Below are 23,313 nucleotides of genomic sequence, written 5' to 3'. Positions count from 1 at the left end.
CAAGTTCATAGTACAGAGTGCTGAATTGCAGCGATAATATCTCTGTGGGTATGTTTCAATCAGCTCCCTAGTTCAGTAGTCAGGGCACTGATCAGGGAGTCGGCCATTTTAAGGGCAGGCTCAATCACAAAATCCTTCCAGGGCACTGGAACTTTTACTCCCTAAAAAACCCATAATGCACCACAAATCCCAGGTAGCATCGATGCTTACATTGTTTCCTTACTGGAAATGACTTAATATTTTCTGAAGCCTCTCAGCCAACTTCCGGCTGCAAATGTAAGTAGCTTGTTATCATTGTTGTAGCTCTCAAATGATTTCTCACGTTAGCGATGTTTAACTTTGTTTGATGATCTATATACTGTTTGTTTGAATCTAATGACTTTTAAGTGTTTAATGGTTTTTTTAATCCACTAGCTTGCCTATGATCCTGCTATATTATATCAGAAACTCATGTGATTAAGCTAACAAATTTATATGACATATAAAACATAAATCTTATAAAGTTTTTTCATTTTTGGTGATGTTTTACAACGCGAGTACATAGTCATGTCCCCGGAAATTGAGTTATCGGTGTCCCAATGTATAGTGAGCCAGGGTCCTTACTAGTGCCTGAAGTCACGTACACAATATAAAGATTCACTTCCTACTGAACTAGGGAGCTGGCTGGTACACATAAGTACCCAGTATGTGTGAATATAGCATTAGTCTCCAATTAACTCTCAAGTGTGCCTCCTATTGGCTGTAATGAAAGCCTGCAGGCACTGTGGTCCTTTGTGGATAAGATTGAAGACCCCTGCTTTATCTGTTTTGCTGTTGTTATTATTAGTAGTATTATTGTTGTTGTTGTTATGATTATTATTATGATGATAATGATGATTGTTATTATTATTATTAATATTAATATTAATATTAATGGACACGGTGGCTTAGTGGTTAACACGTTCGCCTGTCCACCTCACACCTCCAGGATTGCGGGTTCGATTCCCGCTGCTGCTGTGTGTATGGAGTTTGCATGTTCTACTCATGCTGCGGGGGTTTCCTCCGGGTACTCCGGTTTCCTCCCCCAGTCCAAAGACATACATGGTAGGCTGATTGGCATGTCCAAAGTGTATGAATGGGTATGTGGATATGTGTGTGATTGTGCCCTGCGATGGATTGGCACTGTGTATAGGGTGTACCCCGCCTTGTGCTCCATGGGATAGGCTCCAGGTTCCCGTAACCCTGAAGGATAAGTGGTGTAGAAAATGGATGGATTATAATTATAATAATAATTATTATTATAATTATTTGTTTTTTTAGCAGTTGCAGTTAAAGGAATCCTGAAAATCAGCAATACTGCAGCTCCCTCAGCACTCCCACTTCCTCACATAAAAGGGTTTTCCCAGGCCACCACACACACACACACACACACACACACACACACACACAAACAAACAAACAAACAAACAAACAAACACTCTCTCGCTCTCGCTGGCGCTGGCGCTGGCTCTCTCTCTCATGGGCGTTGCAGCAGGGTCTTTTATTTTGAAAGAGGAATGGCTCTCTAATGTCTTCGCGCTCTTTCCTGCCTTGTTCCGGGTTCTCAGGAGCACTAGCACGTGCAGTCTTATCATGGTGTTCTTCTGGAGTTTCTGAAATCTCAGCACGTGCTCTTCCCTCTCTTTAAACTCAGATCACTGTCGTAGCTAGGAAGCTTGTGACGGATATATTTACATTCATCTGGACTGTGTCTTCTTTACTAGTAGGTGAGTCTGACAAGGTGTGATGGAAAAGTGTCTTTTAAGTCTTTTAAGTTCACTAGCTGCATTATGGGTTAGAATAAATGTTTGATTTGAGAAAGTGAAAACTGGTACCGTCTGTGAAGATCATTCTTCGCCTATCATTCACTGATCATACATCACTGTGAATGAAGTCATATGCTAAATGCATTTTTAATGCATTTAGCTGGAATTATATTGAATATGGCTAGAAGATGCTCGCGAGCTTTGAAAGATGAAGCCAGCGCGCGTGTCGAGTTGTTTACGGAAATGCAGCACGTGTTTACCTTTATATATGTATAATATACATTTTAATAGCGGTTTAAGTCTTTGTCTGTCGTTCTGCTTGCATCTTTGGGGTTCAAAAAGGTGTCTCACAAGGCTGAATGACATCACAGCAAGATGAGCTCCCATTCTGCACTTTTTCTTTTAGTGGCACGCGCTTAACTCAGCTAGGGCTTGTTAATGCTCTGTGATGATGAGGAGCTGATCCACGTGTTCAGCAACTCAGCAAAATGCTGAAATGTGAAATGCAGAGACATCAGATGGCCAGGGGTTGGAAAGCACTTGCATTGATCTGGATCAGGATTGTATAAACAACTGCTTGAGACAATCTGATCTCAAGGTTTTGACCTTTGAAATAGTGATGCAACTAATAGCACGTTCTTAGAAAAGTCAACTATTAATTAGTGCATTATGGGCATCTGATGAACTTGCCGTTCAACAGGCATGGGCAATCCACTGATCACGTTCCCAGTAATACCCAGACTAGAGACCCAGTACCAGTGATGTTTCCTTGTCTCTTTTAGTGAACAGGAGACTAGTTCCAACAAAACAGACTTCATATAAAAACAATAATGAACTTTACTTTCACACTATCTGTTGTTACCCAGATGAGGATGGGTTCCCTTCTGAGTCTGGTTCCTCTCAAGGTTTCTTCCTCATATCATCTTTGGTAGTTTTTCGCCACTTGCTTTCTCAAAATTCACACACTTAAAATCTGTATCCTGTGTTCATGTTTCTGTAAAGCTTCTTTGAGACAATGTCCATTGTTAAAAGCGCTATACAAATAAAATTTCATTGAATTGTGTGTGAAAAAAGTTGAAATGTGCAATTAATACTATGTCATAGGCTAGCTAATGAATTTATAATTTCCACCATGAATACGTATTGTGAAAATATCTTTAAGTAAAGGCAGAGCGATTATATGATGACTAGGTTATGATTAGGGCTGGGATATATAGATATAATAGGGATATTGTGATAAATGATTACACGATACACTTTTCTGAGATCTTGGTATGGTGATGTATTGTTTACGTTTTTAATAATTACAAATTATAGGGTACTGAATGGATGCTGTTCATTTGATGAAAGAAAAGGAAATTAAAGTATTAAAGAAAGGTATTGTCATACTCGGGTTAACATTAAAACAGTAATAAATATATTTTTTATGGAGATTTTGTTAACTAAATTATATATCATAATACTAGGGATGCACCGAATGTTCGGCAACCGAAATTATTCGGCCGAAAATAGAAGGAAAAAAAAAAAGCATTTTCGGTGTTCGGCCGAGTAAGTGAAAAGGCTGAATAAATTTGACCGGACAATGACGTGTTTGACGACGCGACCAAATAGCCTAGCAACCAGAGTGAGACACGCGAATGTCACGACCTCGATGAGGGGGCGTGCGCATGCACGAGCTACGTGCACGAGATACGTGCTCTTAGAATGTTTACTGTGGACACGTGGGTTTGTTTTGTTTCTGTTCCAGAGTATTCTGTCACGTCGCGAGACTTAAGGGAGTAGAGTACGGAAGCAGGTAAAGACGTATTTATTTAAGTGCACGCAGACAAATCCTAATCGTAATCCAAAAAACGTAGTCAAGACAGGCAAAGGTTTCGGCCGAGCAGCAAACGGGCATAAACGGAGGAAAACCAGGAATCTACGTTGCGGTCACAGAAAACAGGGTCAAAACAAGAAACATGAACTAGTACTGTGGACTGGGAGTGGAAAAACCAGCGGGGACTAAATGAACTAATCTATAGTTTAAACTAACTAAATCTATCAAGGACCATAACATTAACAACATATCTAACTATACTATATCTACTATAATACTCCATGAGGTGTACAGGGACGCGAGTGGTATATATCCCAAATATAATCAGCCGTATAGAACCATTTTCTGCACTCTTGTCACTGCACTTTTTAATGCACGTTTTTGTTGTAGGCTACAGAGTGTTACATTCTTTCAGCAGTCAGTTATAGACTAACATCGGCTATTCAAGGGGGGCTCAAAGATGGCCACATAAAAATATTTTTATTTTACTCATTTATTTTTTTAAAGTTATATTGTTCCTTGTTGGTAGCCTATACCCGATGGAATGAAAAAAAAAATGTTCAGTGTTAAATAAATATTTTGAAATTGTAGTTTTTGTAATTGATTTTTTTCTTTGAAAAGCAAGACAAAATAGTAAAAAGCACATTTTGACTATTTAATTTATACAATGGTGAAAAAAATTGCAAAATAACTGGAAAAAACGTGTTCGGTATTCGGCTTTCGGCCAAGTTTTTCATTATATTCTGCTTCGGCCAAGAATTTTCATTTCGGTGCATCCCTACATAAGACGCTTTGCATATTGTAGAAATGTCCTCAAGTATCGTGATATGATATTTTTGTCGTATACTCAGCAACAATTTTTAAAAAAATTAAAAATCTCCATGGTCTGTTTTTCCAGAGAGAAGTCTTGTTACTGAACATGTTTTGTCCATTGCATTGAAAACACTCGGACATCCCTAAATTGTTTTCTCGGTTTGCGAACAAACCAGTAATAACCAAGAACAGGCAGTTCCTTAGCTTACATCTTCTCCTTGTTTTGTTTGGCATCACAGCAGCATGACTCACAACTCACAAATTTCAACATCGATTATATGGAACTGGTTTGGATTTTACACAACTGACACTGTGCGAACAATGGCGGCTTGCAAAATATACGAATATTGGCACGATGAACCTGTTCAAGCTCAAAATGAAGCACCACTGACGAGTATGCCAAAAGCCAGGTAACGCGGGGAACGCACCCGAGTGCAACAGAACGGCTTCCAGAAACAGTGCTAAAGAAAAGATTGATGATAAAAGCATTTGAAGGTCGTTCTTTTGAGAAGAGATATATATATATATATATATATATATATATATATATATATATATATATATATATATATATATATATATATATATATATATAATATATATAAATATATATATATATATATATTTTATATATATATATATAAAATATATATATATATATATAAAATATATATATATATAAAATATATATATATATATATATAATATATATATATATATATATATATATATATATATATATATATATATATATATATAAATAAAAGCACTGGAAAGACATCATTGATGCCATGATGTTTTACCCGACCAACAATATAATACCCATTAAAATAGTCGAAAACTAGGGTTTTATTTGAACTTTAACAATAGTTGATCCTTAATATGGTTTAATAAGCTGCCCATTTAAAAATAAAAAACGTTAAATAAAAACTAGGGTTGCATGATATTGAAGAAAAATGCGATAACTTGTTAAATTATAGCATTAACGTATCGTGTATTGCGTAAGTGTGTAAAATCAATTTAAGAGATTTTTTTTTACTGAAAATGATATAACAAACAGACGTTCTTTTGGGGAAAAGAAAGCATTCTCTGCTAACTGCGTATTTCATGCTTTTTGAACTTTTTGACGTGTTAAAATCATTATCATAAGCCCTTGTGAGATACACATCACGATGCATACATTTGCGATATTTTGATAATTTCGATATATTGTGCAGCCCTAATAAAAACTCAGCAAATGTATTCAGTACTTAAAGATATAGAAATACTCACTTACCTCCGAATAACCTTTGGGCTTAGAAAGAAAGAAAAGACATGAATAGAAGTGCTGTACATTATTATTTAACATTATAAAACATGTTATCTACGTTTGAGATGTATTTGATATCAGTGTAATTATTATAGATATCAGTTTTGTTAGGAAGTGCACTTTTTCGTAAAAATTTGTTGGAAACCAATAAAGCAGTCGGTGTGAAATTCTGTATTTCCTTTGAGGTTATGTTTCCTTGTAGAGCTGTATTTATCAATATAGGGACACTAACCTTAGTTCTGTTTAGTAAATTGCAAAAGAGTCTTAACCAACATGAAAAATGATCCTGATCATAAAATTGTGGATTGTGAGCCAGCCTGGAAAAAAAATTAAAAAATCTTTCTGCCTAACCCAATCTTCAACTATAACATTTATTTTTGCCGTATACTCCACCTAGAATATATATTCACTTTGTGGATGCATAATTAATGAATGTAGCTCATCCTATACTGTACACAATTGTCAGCTCCCTTCTATCTCTTGATCGGATATTATTTGGGGTTTGGACACTGCTATGGTAATAACACGATGGTGATACTTGCTGCAGCTGTTGGTCCACCTTGTAGACATACAGTTCCTCCTCAGCCCTTCATCAGTGCTCAGTTTCTAACTGGAGAATGCAGGTGGCTGGATGTTGTTGCTTGGCAAACGGTTTCTCTACCCAGCTGTGACTATAAAATGCTGCACCTGATATACTTGTATCACCGCAACCAACAATAATGCGTCACTACCTTGTCAGTGTCACTGCTGTGAATGGTCTACTATCTAAATAATATCTATAGAGTAGTAGTTCTGTGGTGGTCCCGTTCCTACTCAAGAACTAGCAAACTGTGCCCATGTGACCTTGCATTGTGCAAAGGTATTTGTTGTTAATTGACTAGTGGTCAGATAAGGGTCTATAATAGATCTGCTTTCACAGTCGAAAGTATTGCTCCACATGTTGACCATTTTCGGGTTCTTAAAGTCCACATTTTGTCTTGCAGACTATGAACGCCACAATGAAATACATTCTGGTCACGGGAGGTGTGATCTCAGGGATTGGGAAAGGCATCATCGCCAGCAGTGTCGGGACTATCCTGAAGTCATGCGGCCTTCATGTTACAGCCATTAAAATTGACCCGTACATCAACATTGACGCTGGGACATTCTCTCCCTATGAACATGGTAAAGTAATGCACTAAATCAATACTAATACCAAGGGATCCTTGGAGAGGTCTATTTAGATTTAGTTCTTGATTTGCTTAGCAAAGGGGACAGGACTTTAGCTTACCGATTGCTTTAACATGTTGAGCTGAAGACTCAATGTTGTGGTTGCGTTGTGTTTAGGTGAAGTGTTTGTGTTGGATGATGGAGGAGAGGTGGACCTGGATCTGGGGAACTACGAGCGCTTCTTGGACATCCGTCTAACCAAAGACAACAACCTGACAACCGGCAAGATCTACCAGTCGGTCATTAACAAAGAGCGACAAGGAGACTATCTGGGCAAGACCGTGCAGGGTAAGATTATACGAGTCAAACAGTAAACACACGCATAGTGAATTTAGTAAAAATTTCCGCACAGAATATCCAGAGAAACGGCATAAATATTTTTGACAGGCTGGAGCAAAAAAAAAAATGCTGATTTAGATTAAAAAAAGAAATTGTTAGATTTAGTCAGCTAGCTGTGTATAAACAGCCACAGAGATGCACAGTGCCTCAGGGACAGCCCCTACTTTCAGCCTGTGGTGCAGCGGTCGAGTGATTGATCGGTTTTGCCAGTTATAACCAATAAGTCGATAAAAATAACATAAGTTATCGTCAAAAATCCACACCGATAGTTTTTCCCGGTTGCGTCCGTTGTGGGAGCAGCTGAGAAGGGTCCTCTGTCATTATACAGTACGAGAGCAACCTCTAGAGGCTAAATAAAAACTATCACTGACACATTTTGTTGTGTTATTTGAAGTGTTTTTTAATTCATTTTGGACGTCTCTATTTTTATTTGTTATTTGGAATGTTACTTTTTGGTTCAATCTGGATGGTTCTATAATTTAATTTAATATTTATTAATTGTTAGCATATATTCATATTTATTTTTTTCATTTAAACAAGTACAGTACATTTTCATGGTACAGTCAGTACTGTATATTTTTCTAATAAATGTCAGCAGTATTTTACTTTGAGTGCTATATTTACAGCAGATCTACTTTTTTTTTTCTTTTTACTTTTAATCTGAGATATTCTAGCTAGCAAGTTAATGTTTGATGAGTAGCTCATTCTGTAGGATAGGTCCTTGTTTATGGTAATGGAGAGAGAGCACAGTTAAATGCATGCTGCTGCTTGATCAGGCACACGCAGTAAGAACTAACGAGCTGTTGGTCGCTAAAAGACGATCTCTTGCTGATTGGTTTTGTTAGCACTTAGTAATCTTGATGGTTACATTGATGTGAACAGTGAAGTTATTTGAATCTCTTATGTCTGTAATATTGATCAGTCACAAATTGGGAATACTTGAGTTGCATCCCACTGTTGTTTGGTTCGCATGCCTTGAATTCTATCTCTCTGTGTGTGTGTGTGTGCTTGTAGGAGATTAATGCATGCGGTGGAGGAAAAGTGCAGCACGGCATACATTATAAATTATTTTCCACAAGTAGCTGGCAATAGCTATTATTTATTTATTTATTTATTTATTTATTTATTTTTAACCAGAGAGGGCAACATTCCATCTTGCATCCTGTAAAAGTCAAATTGAATCACCATTTATATAAGTAAAAACTATATTTCAGTGGTGCCACACATAACAGATGCCATTCAGGAGTGGGTGATGAAGCAAGCCAAGATTCCTGTGGATGATGATGGACTGGAACCTCAAGTGTGTGTTATTGAAGTAAGTTTAAACTTGGCTAAATATTTTGAGATATTCACAAATCCTGTTCATGGTTTTGCTTAAATCCAGTACATTGTGTGTGTGTGTAGTTGGGCGGCACTGTCGGAGACATCGAGAGCATGCCTTTCATCGAGGCGTTCAGACAGTTCCAGTTTAAAGTGAAGAAGCAAAATTTCTGTAACATTCATGTCAGTCTTGTTCCCCAGGTGAGCACTCACTTGTGATTTTCTATTCACAAAATACAGTGTAATGCATGATATAAAAATGAAATACAATTGTGATTCTGTCGATCTTTTCACCTTCACACCCCCAATACTTTTCTATTGTATTTGACCAAGTGCTCTAACCTCGAGACCTTTACTCTGCCCTAGTTGTATGCAGTGTAGATAATACCACTTACACTCACCATCCACTTTATTAGGAACACCTGCACATTCAAGCAGTTATCCAATCAGCCAATCACGTGGCAACAGTGCAGTGCATCAAATCATGAAGATTCAGGTCAAAAGCTTCAGTTAATGTTCACACCAAACATTAGAATGGGGGGGGAATGTGATCGGTGACCGTGGCAGGGTTGTTGGTGCCGGACAGGCTGGAGTGAGTATTTTTAGAAACCGTTGATCTGGGATTTTACTCACACAACTCACAACAGAACGGAGTAAAAAAAAAAAAAAAAAGGCATCTAGTGAGTGGCAGTTCTGCAGCAGGAGACGCCTTGTTGATGAGAGAAGTCGGAGGAGAATGGCCAGGACTTGTTCAAGTTGAACAAGAAGGTTATGGTAACTCAAATAACTTTTTATGCAGAAAAGCATCACAGAACACACAACATTCTGAACTACAACAGCCCATTTTCTGCTCAGCACAGTTGCAAAGAGTTGTTATTTCAGTTACCATGGCCTTCCTGTCAGCTGGAACCATTCTCATCTGATATCTCTCATCAACAAGATGTTTTCTGCTTGCAAAACTGCCACTAAGTGGACGTTTTCTGTTTTTCGCACTATTCTGTGTAACTCGAGACTGTTTTGCATGAAAATCCCAGTAGATACTCAGCCCAAACCATCTGGCACTAACAACCATGCCACAGTCAGAGGGACTGAGATCACATTCTGGTGTTTGATGTGAACAGTAACTGAAGCTCTTGATCTGTATCTGCATAATTTTATGCATTGTGCTGCTGTTACGTGACTGGCTGAATGTACAGATGTTCTTAATAAAGTAGGCAATGAGTGTATGTGTTCTTTATGTGCTCCTCTTTTATTCTGTTTTAATCAAAGTTATTTTCACACTACTGGAATTACTGGATTATTTTTTTTTTATGTACATTATGTCTTTTCCAATATGTAATCATGGTCAGTATGACTAGGAACTGCATGCACAATTTATTTTTAATGGCTAAAAAATTTTTTTTCTAAAGGCTCCTAACTGTAAGATTTATTTAATTGTGTTAGGTTTATATCCTTTTTATAAATCAGTGGCTTTAGTATCTATTAAGCTACATAAATTAAAATATCATATGCCAAGAGTTAGACTATTATTAAACAGTTTTTGTTTTAATGTGGTTAAAATATCTGATTTGCCTTATATTCTTATATATTTAGCCTAGTGCTACAGGTGAGCAGAAGACCAAACCCACGCAGAACAGTGTGAGGGAGCTGAGAGGGCTCGGCCTTTCTCCAGACCTGGTGAGCCATTTTCCTATGTGCATTTTAAACATATTCAACATTTATTTCAATTCAGGTAACGCAGGCCGGCTGTTAAACTCCGGCTGCGTAGTTTCTATGCCATTACAGCTCTGTTTTTAATTCCTTAAGATCATGTGCCGCTGTTGCACTCCGCTTGAGAACTCTGTGAAGGAGAAGATCTCCATGTTCTGTCATGTGGAGCCCGAACAGGTGAGATACAGTGAGGGGAAAAAAGTATTTGATCCCCTGCTGATTTTGTACGTTTGCCCACTGACAAAGAAATGATCAGTGTATAATTTTAATGGTAGATTTATTTGAACAGTGAGAGATAGAATAACAACAAAAAAATCCAGAAAAATGCATGTCAAAAATGTTATAAATTGATTTGCATTTTAATGAGGGAAATAAGTATTTGACCCCTCTGCAAAACATGACTTAGTACTTGGTGGCAAAACCCTTGTTGGCAATCACAGAGGTCAGACGTTTCTTGTAGTTGGCCACCAGGTGTGCACACATCTCAGGAGTGATTTTGTGCCACTCCTCTTTGCAGATCTTCTCCAAGTCATTAAGGTTTCGAGGCTGACGTTTGGCAACTCGAACCTTCAGCTCCCTCCACATATTTTCTATGGGATTAAGGTCTGGAGACTGGCTAGGCCACTCCAGGACCTTAATGTGCTTCTTCTTGAGCCACTCCTTTGTTGCCTTGGCCGTGTGTTTTGGGTCATTGTCATGCTGGAATACCCATCCACGACCCATTTTCAATGCTCTGGCTGAGGGAAGGAGGTTCTCACCCAAGATTTGACGGTACATGGCCCCGTCCATCGTCCCTTTGATGCGGTGAAGTTGTCCTGTCCCCTTAGCAGAAAAACACCCCCAAAGCATAATGTTTCCACCTCCATGTTTGACGGTGGGGATGGTGTTCTTGGGGTCATAGGCGGCATTCCTCCTCCTCCAAACACGGCGAGTTGAGTTGATGCCAAAGAGCTCCATTTTGGTCTCATCTGACCACAGCACTTTCACCCAGTTGTCCTCTGAATCATTCAGATGTTCACTGGCAAACTTCAGACAGGCATGTATATGTGCTTTCTTGAGCAGGGGGACCTTGTGGGTGCTGCAGGATTTCAGTCCTTCATGGCGTAGTGTGTTACCAATTGTTTTCTTGGTGACTATGGTCCCAGCTGCCTTGAGATCATTGACAAGATCCTCCCGTGTTGTTCTGGGCTGATTCCTCACTGTTCTCATGATCATTGCAACTCCACGAGGTGAGATCTTGCATGGAGCCCCAGGCCGAGGGAGATTGACAGTTCTTTTGTGTTTCTCCCATTTGCGAATAATCGCACCAACTGTTGTCACCTTCTTACCAAGCTGCTTGGCAATGGTCTTGTAGCCCATTCCAGACTTGTGTAGGTCTACAATCTTGTCCCTGACATCCTTGGAGACCTCTTTGGTCTTGGCCATGGTGGAGAGTTTGGAATCTGATTGATTGATTGCTTCTGTGGACAGGTGTCTTTTATACAGGTAACAAGCTGAGATTAGGAGCACTCCCTTTAAGAGTGTGCTCCTAATCTCAGCTCGTTACCTGTATAAAAGACACCTGGGAGCCAGAAATCTTTCTGATTGAGAGGGGGTCAGATACTTATTTCCCTCATTAAAATGCAAATCAATTTATAACATTTTTGACATGCATTTTTCTGGATTTTCTTGTTGTTATTCTGTCTCTCACTGTTCAAATAAACCTACCATTAAAATTATAGACTGATCATTTCTTTGTCAGTGGGCAAATGTACAAAATCAGCAGGGGATCAAATACTTTTTTCCCCTCACTCACGAGAATGAATACAGGAGGCGGTTATGGCTCAGGTGGTAGAGCGGGTTGTCCACTAATCGTAGGTTTGGCGGTTTGATTCCCGGCCCACATGACTCCACATACCGAAGTGTCCTTGGGCAAGACACTGAACCCCACGTTGCTCCCATACAAGTTAGCACCTTGCATGGCAGCTCTGCTACCATTGGTGTGAGAATGTGTGTGTGAATGGGTAAATGAGACACAGTGTAAAGCTTGTAAAGTGTAAGTGTAGTGCAAACCAAGAGAATTCCCTGCCATGAAAATAGCCAAGGTAGCTGTCATGACCTTAAATCACAAACAAACAAGCAAAAATTCTTATAATACAGTTAAATAATATGCCTTAAAGGAACACAAGCAGATCTGCCTGTGTTTTAAAAGTCCTGGAATGAGCAGCTTGAGGTCCAGCGCAAATTGGGTCAGATTGGGTTAGTTGTTAAAAGGATGTTACATGTTTTTAATATTGCGATACACTTTTATCAGACTATTGTGTGTATTGGCAGTGTTTCCATGACACTGGATAGTTCCTTTGTTTTCACAGTAACCGCTTTGATATTAACCTACTGGATATTAAACTCTAATTTGACCAATTGTTCAGTTATCGCTGTTCTCCCATTTGGCATTTGACACTTTGAGAGCAAACCTGATCACAACTGTGATGGGCATGTAAAATGTTAGATGTAAATAAAAAATGTCTAAGTGCCAATATGTGATATTTTGCCGTATTGCCCAACCTTTGTTTGTTTGTTTGTTTGTTTGTTTTTGGATGAACAAGTTTATCTGTAGTATGTCAAACAGTAGGGTCCATAAGTATTTGGACAGTGATAAATTTTTTTTATTTTTATTTATTTTTATTTTACTTTTAGCCTCTGTATACCACAATAGATTTGAAATGAAGCAATCAGTATGTGATTGAAATGTAGACTTTCAGCTTTTATAAAAAAAAAAAAAAATCGCATTAACCATTTAGGAATTACAGCCATAGATCTGACTGTATATGTGAGCTATATGTCATTTGGCAATTATTAACTATTTAAATATTTTCATGGACCACATTGGCTATATGAATTGGATAAAGCATTGCATCATTGTATCTACTGCAATGTTTCTAATTGTACATTCTCCCATCTCTACCAAGGTAATATGCGTCCATGATGTGTCCTCCATCTACAGAGTGCCACTGCTGCTGGAGGAGCAGGGTGTAGTAAACTTCTTTTGCCGAAGGCTCGATCTGCCCATTGAGGGCAGGCCCAGGAGGATGCTCGCTAAATGGAAAGAGATGTCAGACAGGTGTGTGAGACATTTGAGACCTGGTAAAATAGTAGTAGTAGGCTCACCCTTTTAAACAATTTTGTAACCTGTAAATCCTATAGTTTATTGCAACATTAGTAAAGTCACACTCCTAATAGTTTGAGTACAAGCACAATTGTACCTTTTGGATTTTGCTTATTGTGTTTTGACTTGTGCTGTGTTCTGACGTTTCCCTCTTAACTTATTTCTCATTTGCTTTTAATACTTGCACGTGTTTGTGTCTCAGGTCAGACAGACTGTTGGAGCATTGTTCCATAGCCTTGGTTGGGAAGTACACAAAGTTCTCTGACTCGTATGCTTCGGTTATCAAAGCCCTGGAGCACTCAGCCCTCGCCATCAACCATAAACTAGAGGTTAAAGTAAGTTTGTGTTGTCTGGACTGGCGATACTGAGTTAAAATACAATCGATGATGATCAGTAGAAACTGCAACTTGTAAGTGTAGATCTGGGCAAACTGTTGTATGCAGTCAGTTCTCTAACATCCTGTTTTGTTTTGTGTCCGTTCATTCCTCCCCCCAAAGTATATCGATTCTGCAGATTTGGAGCCTGTTACTCTGCAGGAAGAGCCTGTGAAATACCATGAAGCTTGGCAGAAGCTATGTAGTGCAGAGTAAGTGATCAGCTTTGTCATAAAAATGAAGTTGTGGTTAGCCAATGGATCAAAGCCTCACAGCATGCTGCTGACTCATAACTGATAATAAAATAAAGCGCTGATCCTGTTTCTGCTTCAAGAAAAATCCCCCAAGTCCAAAAATAAAATAGCTGTATACATTTTAGCCCTCACCTTCTCTATTGCTCATGCGTATGTATTCCCTGCTGGGGAAAAAAAAAAACAACAACAACAAAAGATATAAACCCTCATAGAATTTGTAATGGTTACAATGGCACTTGTATTTGTTTGAATGGAAACTGTAATGGTCCCTGTTGGTCTCTACTGGTAATTTGTTACCTTCTATTGGTGGCATTCTATGTCTAGTGGATATCATTAAGGACCGGTAATGGTATTAATGGTTAGCTGATGGTTTGTAATGATATTTGTAGTGGAAACCATTAGAATTTCTGTGACTGTTTCAGATGTTAAGTGGCCACAGCTTCTCTCTTAGACTTGTGTGATAGGTGGCCTCCTGGCCAACTCCTTGCAGTTCTTCCTTTCACCTCACAGTGGCAGGAGATTGTGTTAATACAGCTGAATTCCAAGAGCCTTTTTTCCTCTGACCACACCTGCAAATTAATTTACTTCAGGATATTTATTCATGGCTACAGACAAGAAGTGAGCGCAGGAAACAGGAATTTTTTTCAGCCAGAACTATTGCAGATTACGGTAATTTAAGGAATTTAATATCCTAAGACATTATTGAAACAAATCAAAGGGTAATGCAAAAAAAAAAAAAATCAGAGGATGTAAGGGCAGTGAAACTGAAGCAGCTGGAAGCTATCCTTGCAGAACCAGCTTTTTATCAAACTTTTTTTTTTTTTTTAAATCAGACTAAGCATGGAAAACCTTGAAATAGTGAATTCTTAAGAGGCCTTAAAGTGGATTTGCAACCAACTATTTAATTTATGGTTATTAGTTTGTCCAATTATTTTTGCTCTCTTAAATGGGTGGGGGAGGCCCTACACTGTCCACCTGATTTGATTGTAAATACTCAAAAAAAAAAAATAATAATAATTTGAGGTCATATTCATAATTTATAGTCCCCTCTGATAGTATTGGAACAGCAAGGCCAATCCTATTGTTTTCATTATACATTGAAGACATTTGGGTTTAAGATCAAAAGATGAATGAGACGATAAGTCATAATTTCAGCTTTCATTTCCTGATATTTACATCAAAATGTGTTAAACAATTTAGAACATGACACCTTTGGTGGCAGACCACCCAATTTTTAGTTGAGCAAAATTATAGGAAATTATAGAAAGGAGTCTTGTAGTAAATAACACAATATTTGGTTACATAGGTGAACCCAAGAATAGACATTCAGAGCTATTAATTCTTTAAACAATCAATTTAAACAGCAGGGCACACCTAGGCAGCAAGATCGCTTTTTGATCGCTTAAAAAACTGGATGGATTCAAACAAAATGCAGCATGTTCTAAGTTGTTTAACACGTCTACATGTAAGTATGAGGAAAGCTGAAATTCTGATCAGTTGTCTTGTCACCTTTTTATCTCAAACCCAAAGTCTTCAGTGTATAGCGAAAACAATAAAATTGGCCTCGCTGTTCCAATAGTTTCAGAGGGGACTGTAATTTCAAATCAAATTTACTGTGGTAGATATATTTATGGATCCATGTTGTAAATATTTAGCATTTTGCATGATACTTAAATAATATTTTGGTAATCGGCTCTCTGGTGTTTTGATGTGGTCTAATCTGGACCCCTTTGGGGAAAAAAGTTTGGACACCCTTGATTTAGCGTGTAATATTAATGGAATTCACATTATTCATATTTAATGAGACATATTAACTACTAATAGCAATTTACTTGCAGTGGTATTTTGGTACCGGGAGGTTTTGGAGTCAGAGGGACTGAAGGCAAGATTCAGGCCATCAGCTGGGCCCGCAAACAGAAGAAACCCTATTTAGGTAAGAACGAAGCCTATTTATGAAGAATTTCAGTTACCGAGCCCATGTGTAGAGTGATTTATCTGTGCTTTGGGAGTTTAGGTGTGTGTTTGGGAATGCAGCTTGCAGTCTGTGAATTCGCCAGGAATGTGCTCGGCTGGGCAGGTATGTTTCACTGCTTTTCATTCTCATTTCCTGCCACCTGTTTACACTGGAGAAAATGTAGAGCTTCATTGTTTACTAATCCTCTGTTTACAACAGATGCTAACTCCACAGAGTTTGACCCAGAATCAAAACACCCTGTGGTGAGTTTATGAGAATAAAGAAGTAGATGCAGCAAGGTGAATGGATCAAATTAAGCAACGCTGTATGATTTATATTGGATTTTGTGCTGTAGGTGATCGATATGCCTGAGCACAATCCAGGACAAATGGGTGGCACGATGAGGCTGGGAAAGCGACGGACCATTTTCAAGAACGAGACTAGCATATTGAGTAAGAACCAAGATCAGATTATATGAATTTAAGTTTAACGTTTAAAGCATCATGTACTGTTTTGTTTTTTTTGTTTTTTTGTTCTGTGTATGTAAATTATTGTCTTCTTGCAGGAAAGCTTTATGGAGGTGCAGACTATGTTGATGAAAGGCACAGACATCGTTTTGAAGTATGTTGCCTCCATTTGAACCGTTATCCCCCTTTTATAGCAGATATTAATCCGGTGCGGTCAAGCTTCACTTATAAGCAGGGTAAATAGGAAAACCAAGCAGAAGCAGTTTAAAGCAGAATAGTTTTGAATGTAACTTTTAAAGGAATTAACAAAAATATACAATCAGAGAAGAAAAACACTCTGAAACTGAAAACAGTGAATTCGATGGCAAAAATTTAACATTAAACAATTTTCAGCCCAAGTTTGAGGTCACAGACAAAAATCACTCATGGAAAAATGAATTAGAGTGCCATCTTAGAGCGCGTAATGTGACGTGTGCACCACCAGCCAATTTAGTGCCACTGCAACTAAAGACAGGCGACGACAAAGTCCTGGAAGTGTCAGAATGTTTTTAAATGATTAAATCTGAGTGTGGCTCAGTGACTACGTTTACATGGACAGCAGTAATCTAATTATTGACCTTATTCTGCATAGCACAATATTCTGATTAAGGTGTTTACATGAGTTTCTTTTAGAATATTTCTTTCATGTTCAGGTTTTACATGTTATAGAACATAGATCGATTAACAGCACACGTCATTACGTCACCGCGCCACACCGTCCGATGTTCCCTCCAGAATTTCACGTATCGACATACAGTTGGTCTTCGTTGTGGTACCGTATACAGTTTTGGGAGTTTCATTTTTAATTTTACGAAAGTTTCAAGTGCGGTTAATTATTTGTCATGCTATACGTGCAAATAGACGACTGCTTGAAATCATGGGCTGCATCTGAAACCGCGTACTTACCTACTATATAATAGTTGAAATATGTGTATTTCGCCTACTTTATACGTGTATTTCACCTACTAAATCGTAGGTAAGTACGCGGTTTCGGACGCAGCCGTGCTCTCTTGTTTGCTGTCAAACGGTTGAGCGCTGCCGTGTGTGTACGTGTCCTGTCGCAAAAGGCGGTAAAAATTCCCACACGATGTTAATAATGTGATTAAGGTGTGTACACGTCTGTAATGTGACTAAAACAGGAATACTCCACACGCCTTAATTCAATTTGTGTTTACTTCGAGTTTGTCTTTAGTCGGATGAAGGTCATCAATAATCGCTGTTTACATGCTAGTTTCTTAATCAGAGTATCGTCTCAATCGGGTTAATATCGAACTATTGTTGTCCATATAAATGTACTGACTGTTGACCTAAAAGCCACCAATAGGTGGAATGATGCGAATGTCATGAGACAGCAACAAATATGTTAATGGAAAGGGAAAAATGGAAACAATACATTCTAATGGACAGGAAAAAAAATCTCAGTTTGAAGAATGTTTGTTTATGCGAGTCTGTGTTCTGTACAATCCCAGATCGCACCGATTGAAGGCTCAGTTAGAAGGTAGTCAGATCTTCATCGTATAACCTCACATGATGAACATATTAACGGCCAATCTGTTCTGGAATTCTGCCAAGGTTTTCTCAGGAACATCTCAGACACCGTAACAAGTTCTAATCTTAAAAGCCTGCTGATATCGCACTGTGTAAAACAGGCTTTAGTGAGTGCACATAAATAGACACGTTGTGTATGTTGAAATGAACGTACAAAGTCATCAAGTGTGGCTTTTGCCTCTGCAGGTCAATCCAGAGCTGAAGCAGCATTTTGAGAAGAAGGGCTTCCGCTTTGTGGGGCAAGATGTGGAGGGAGAGAGGATGGAGGTTATAGAGCTGGATGGTGAGTTAGCTGTTCATACAGGAAGTCATGTCTGCTTTGTTTCCTTGATGTGTAAACAACAAAATCTGATAAGACCGAGCATTTCCTGTCTCACACAGCATTTTAGATACACCAATGTATCTGCATATTGATTTCGCTCGCAAAAGCTGAAGTTGGATCAGTCAGACTAGAGAGGATTTTAGGTTTGGTCTTGGAAGTAGAAGAGAACTTACAATTTAGTAAGAAAATTCTTGAATTATTAGCACCTTTTGAAAACGCTAACTTTGTGGTCAGTTAGCTTTATCTGAAAATATGACAGAAATCTGTCATTGAAGTTCCACTTTATGTTCACCTGAGTGTTTAGGAACATGTCTGAGATTACTTACCATCTGATGTATAAATATAAGGTGATTGAGACAGAAAATATAGCTTATGTGCAAAAAAAAAAAATCAACACAAAATGATTTCATGACCACAGCTTTTTACGTGGCCATCCCGGTCCCCTAACCTAAACCCTATTGAAGGTGAAGGTGTGTTGAGCTGACGAGGAGATGATTTAGGACCCTGAATGATCTGGAGTGCTTGTGTATTATAGGTGCATTATACTAGAGGACTTGGTGCTGTTCTGTTTGGGACAAACTGCTAAATGCAGGGATGCCAATAATTTATGCGTGGATTTTTAATTTTTTTTTCTTATAATAACTTTACTTCAAATTAAAGGTTAGATTTCTCTCTTATCATTGTGAGATTAAGCTAATTAACAACAATTGATTTTCTTAAACTTTATTACCCATTTTTACCAGGGGTGTCAATAGTTTTGGACCTGGCAGTAGTTTTCTTTTCTATAGGCTATTCTCATCTACTATTCATTCCGTATGAGTCGATGAAACATCTGACTATTTCAAAATAAAATGCAGCTGTAATTTATGTTTAGTGTTTGTTATTCTATACAGTCCCTCCAGGATTCTGCGATCGCAGAAATTAACGCAAAATCAAGCAAACTCCACAATATTCGTAAGAGCTTGCAATTTTTCACAATTACCACAGATTTCAGCCAAGACACGTCATGTGACGTCATCACAACCCGCATTAATCCAAAGCCCTCTTCAATTCACATGCGTCGCACACGAGTACAGCTAAAAGGTCTCATTTACCAACAAACATCACTGCGAAAGACCGTGCAAAACAATTTCGTGCGATTGCAATTTCGCCAATTCAAATAGTTTTCGGCAAAAAAAGCGCAAAAATTGCAAGCTGCATTGCAAATTTTGAAAAAAGACGCAGCAAAATCAAGCATTTTTGGCCGCAGCGATCAAACTCCACGAATCCTGTATGGACTGATTTATGTAGCTTGAATGTCTTCAGTCAGATAATCTGTCTTGTAAATATTTAAAATGCATAAATACAGCAATTTTGCCGGAAATGTCCATCCCTCAGATTCCTTCATGCTTAAATTTTTTTTACAGTGAGGTCATTGTCATAGCCTGGTCGTCTTAGCTTGCATTTGCACAATTCTTTGATTTGAATCGAATTTTTCTTCTTGATGTCACAGATCATCCATATTTCGTGGGTGTACAGTACCATCCCGAGTTCACATCCCGGCCAATGAAGCCTTCCCCACCATATTTTGGTCTGCTGCTGGCTGCAGCTGGAAAACTACACAGCTACCTACAGAGAGGTTGCCAACTCTCGCCACGGTATGGAGTCAAACCATCACACTTGCATTCCTAATAGCACATCAGAAATGCTTCATTTATCCACTCATGCAGGATGTTTTCTCCCCTGAATATATTTTATTTCTGAATCCTCCTCTCTCGCTCTCTCTCCACAGAGATATGTATAGCGATCGCAGTGGCAGCAGTTCTCCAGATTCCGAGATCGCAGAGTTCAAACTGCCCTCTATCTCCCAGGACGGATCAAACCAATAAAAGGTACGTCCGTTTGTGGTTTACATGTTTTTTGACCGTTCACATTGATTTAAAAGGTCACAATTAGACTATGGTGTAATGCCTGTTGGTGTATGGTGTAATGTATAGATCTGCCAACCTTCACACTCATTTTGTGTTGGAGCTCCGCATTTTAACATTGCACCACACTACTACGAGTTCTCACTCAAAAAATACACCAAGTCTGTTTACTCCCCAAAATATAAACACCAGGTGAGCCAAACAGATCTGGAACGATGAGGTGTCTTGAACTTTCTTATATTAACCAACACCCCAAGAAGCTCCCTTCGTCCATCTCACAGTGTAATGAACTTTTTTCCCCATAGATGTCTCGTCTTGCTTGAAAAATGCGGCGCTATTGTTTTCTTTCAAAGTTAACAGAAATTTCTACCAGCATATGTTCACCTTAGACGGATATGTTCTAAACATGAGTTAATTATATTTTATGTGGATATACTGATATTTCGGCCAAGTTTTAGCCCAAAATTGTTAAACAGCTTTTTTGATCAATGGAAGAAACATTATCCTGGATGATCGTGAAATGGTAGCGTGACCAAGACATTGAACACTGATTATCTAAACTTTTTGATGCTTTTGAGACTGTATTAAATCTCATTCCTGTCTGCTCGCGCAGTTGGGTTTTTGTTTTTTTTTTTTGCACTTGGCTGTTGATAACTTATTCGGTTCTAGTTCTCAAAATAAAAACAAATTAGTATTTTAAACCACTATAACCCTGACCAGGATAAATCATTTACTGAAAATGAAATGGAATGCAATGAAATGGAATGCAATGCCTCGCAAGCGCCACACGAACTTTTAGGGTTGGCAGGTCTGTATAATTAATCGCCTGATAATACCTACTTCCATTTGCTGTCCTTTAACAAACAATTAAGCATGTGCTTTACTTCATTTCTTTTTTATTTGTTTATTTATTTATTTTTTTGTGCAGGACTGCAGTATTTTCCAAAGGAAGAAATGCACACAACAGTTGGCTCTGATTTTTGAATAGCCTGTTTTATTGCAAGTTTATTGGCAAAGGTGTATAGTTTTCATTATTACACTTTTTTTCTGCCAAGCATCTGGTGGTTACTGCAAAAGCATGTTTTTTGTTTTATTTTCAGCAGCATGCGTGTAATACTATATATTATTGTCTAAACAAGTGAATTCAGGTTTATTGTATTTGGCTGTGGCATCTTTAACTTGTATGAAGAAAAGGGAGTAGGCAAAATGTAGAAAGGTCAACTGCATAATTTATACATTTAACCATTGTTTGTTTGTTTGTTTGTTTGTTTAAAATGTGTTTTGTCCTTGTAATAAAAAAAAGGAGGAAAAGAGACTGTGGTTGTTGACATTTTATGCACCACTGTTGAGTGGGAAGTTAAACAGGTGGTGGTGAGAGATCTGAGGGTGAAGTTGGAGAACCACATATAACTTTGACGTTGAATTAAATGAAGACTGTTTACAGTGTCCACTTAAAGATAGGAATAAATTAGAATTAATTTATTTGGATTGGTGAAAATCTCTGCAGGCAAACAAGCATTTACTCTAGTCCATCGTTTGCTTTTGCCCACTAACATGTTCTCACTAATCCATGTACAATTAAACATTCAAATTCAGATGTCACTTGGCATTAATGCAGTCTCAAACATGCTAGGCAAAGGTCAACAGGTGCTTGCCAGTTTGGATGCAGGTTATTATACACAATATTATAATATTCTTAACTGTTATTGCTTGCTATGCAAAGTGGATATGAGCATGGATATTAGAGGAGTGTCAGTTTTACTTATGCCAATCAGCATTGACTGTAAAAATGATCCTTAAAAAATGTAAAATTAACAAATACATACGGTGGGACTGGGTATGTGTGAACAAAATGTATGCTTGAATTTTTTTAATTAACATTTATTCTATAATGAACAAAAGTGTAAGTGTGTGTGTGTGTGTGTGTGTGTGTGTGTATTTTTATAAACCATTCAATTTATTAGGAACATCTGCACATTCATGCAGTTACCTAATCAGCCAATCATGTGGCAGCTGCACACTGCAAGAAATCATGCAGATAACAGGTCAATAGCTTCAGTTAATGTTCACATCAATCATCAGAATGAAGAAAAATTGTGATCTGTGACTTTAACTGTGGCATGGAGGTTGGCACCCGAAGGTCTGGTTTGAGTATTTCAACAAACGATATTCTCAAGTTTACACAGTATAGTGCAAAACCAAAAATCATTAAGCGAGTGACAGTTCTGGGGGTGGAAACACCTTGTTAAGAGAGGTAAATGAAAATGTATTTACCCCCATAGTTACTAATCCCCCAAATCTATGAAACTTAATCATAATGGGGTTCAACTGGATTAGATGTAACCAGGCCGATTACTGCAAACCCTGTTCAATCAAATCTACACTTGAATAGAACTTTTTCAACAGCATGAAGTTGGTTAAAAGGTCTTACCCAGTAACACACACTGCCAAAGTTAAAAGAAATTCCAGAAATGATGACGGTGGTGATTGAAATACATCAGTCTGGGAAGGGTTACAAAGCTATTTCAAATGCTCTGAAAATCCAAAGGACCACATTGAGAGCCGTTATCTCCAAATGGAAAATCTCGGCACAGTAGTGAACCTTCCCAGAAGAGGGAGAGCATAGCAACGACTCATCCAGGAAGCCACAAAACAGCCAAGGACAAAATCAAAGAATCTGCAGAGCTCTCTTGCATCAATAAAGGTCACTGTTCATGACTCAACTATCAGGAAGACACTGGGCAAAAATGGCCTCTATGGAAGAGTGGTGAGGTGAAGACCACTGCTAACCCAGGACATTAAGGCTCATCTGAATTTTTCCAAAACACACCTTGATCATCAAACCTTTTGGGAGAAGGTTCTGTGGATTGAAGAGTCCAAAGTGGAACTGTTGGGAAGACAGGGGTCCCTTTACATCTGGTGTAAACCAAGACACCCAATTCCACAAAAAGAACATCATACCTATGGTCAAGCATGCTGATGGCAGTGTGATGGTGTGAGGAT

At 38.2% G+C, this 23,313-nt stretch overlaps 1 protein-coding gene across 2 annotated transcripts; it reads left to right on the top strand.

The window, feature by feature from the left end:
- Positions 1-1,523: 1,523 nt before the first annotated feature.
- Positions 1,524-21,621, top strand: ctps1a (CTP synthase 1a). Of its 2 annotated transcripts, none has more exons than XM_053638147.1 (19): positions 1,524-1,741; positions 6,706-6,886; positions 7,049-7,219; positions 8,485-8,585; positions 8,675-8,791; positions 10,184-10,267; positions 10,397-10,477; positions 13,249-13,400; positions 13,648-13,780; positions 13,943-14,031; positions 15,912-16,006; positions 16,088-16,150; positions 16,247-16,290; positions 16,383-16,479; positions 16,593-16,648; positions 18,268-18,364; positions 19,896-20,040; positions 20,175-20,274; positions 21,239-21,621. In XM_053638147.1, exons 2-18 carry the CDS (start codon positions 6,709-6,711, stop codon positions 20,269-20,271), a joined length of 1,800 nt encoding a protein of 599 aa, XP_053494122.1. In that variant the 5' UTR covers positions 1,524-1,741; positions 6,706-6,708; the 3' UTR covers positions 20,272-20,274; positions 21,239-21,621. The 2 variants fall into 2 exon arrangements, with proteins under 2 accessions (XP_053494122.1, XP_053494121.1); XM_053638146.1 differs by having other exon boundaries at positions 1,525-1,745.
- The last annotated feature ends 1,692 nt before the right edge of the window (positions 21,622-23,313 follow it).

This window comes from Ictalurus furcatus, chromosome 12 (genome assembly GCF_023375685.1).
Source record: "Ictalurus furcatus strain D&B chromosome 12, Billie_1.0, whole genome shotgun sequence".
Lineage (NCBI taxonomy): Eukaryota > Metazoa > Chordata > Actinopteri > Siluriformes > Ictaluridae > Ictalurus > Ictalurus furcatus.
Note: the sequence above shows the minus strand (reverse complement) of the source record. Positions and strands in the feature narration are given on the sequence as shown.

Bases quoted from the DNA above. Each gene is read 5' to 3' on its own strand.
- ctps1a (XM_053638147.1), top strand. From the start codon at position 6,709: ATGAACGCCACAATGAAATACATTCTGGTCACGGGAGGTGTGATCTCA. The intron at 7,220-8,484 runs GTAAGATTATAC...ACTATATTTCAG, and splicing joins TCTGGGCAAGACCGTGCAGG to TGGTGCCACACATAACAGAT. The intron at 16,291-16,382 runs GTGAGTTTATGA...TTTGTGCTGTAG, and splicing joins CAGAATCAAAACACCCTGTG to GTGATCGATATGCCTGAGCA.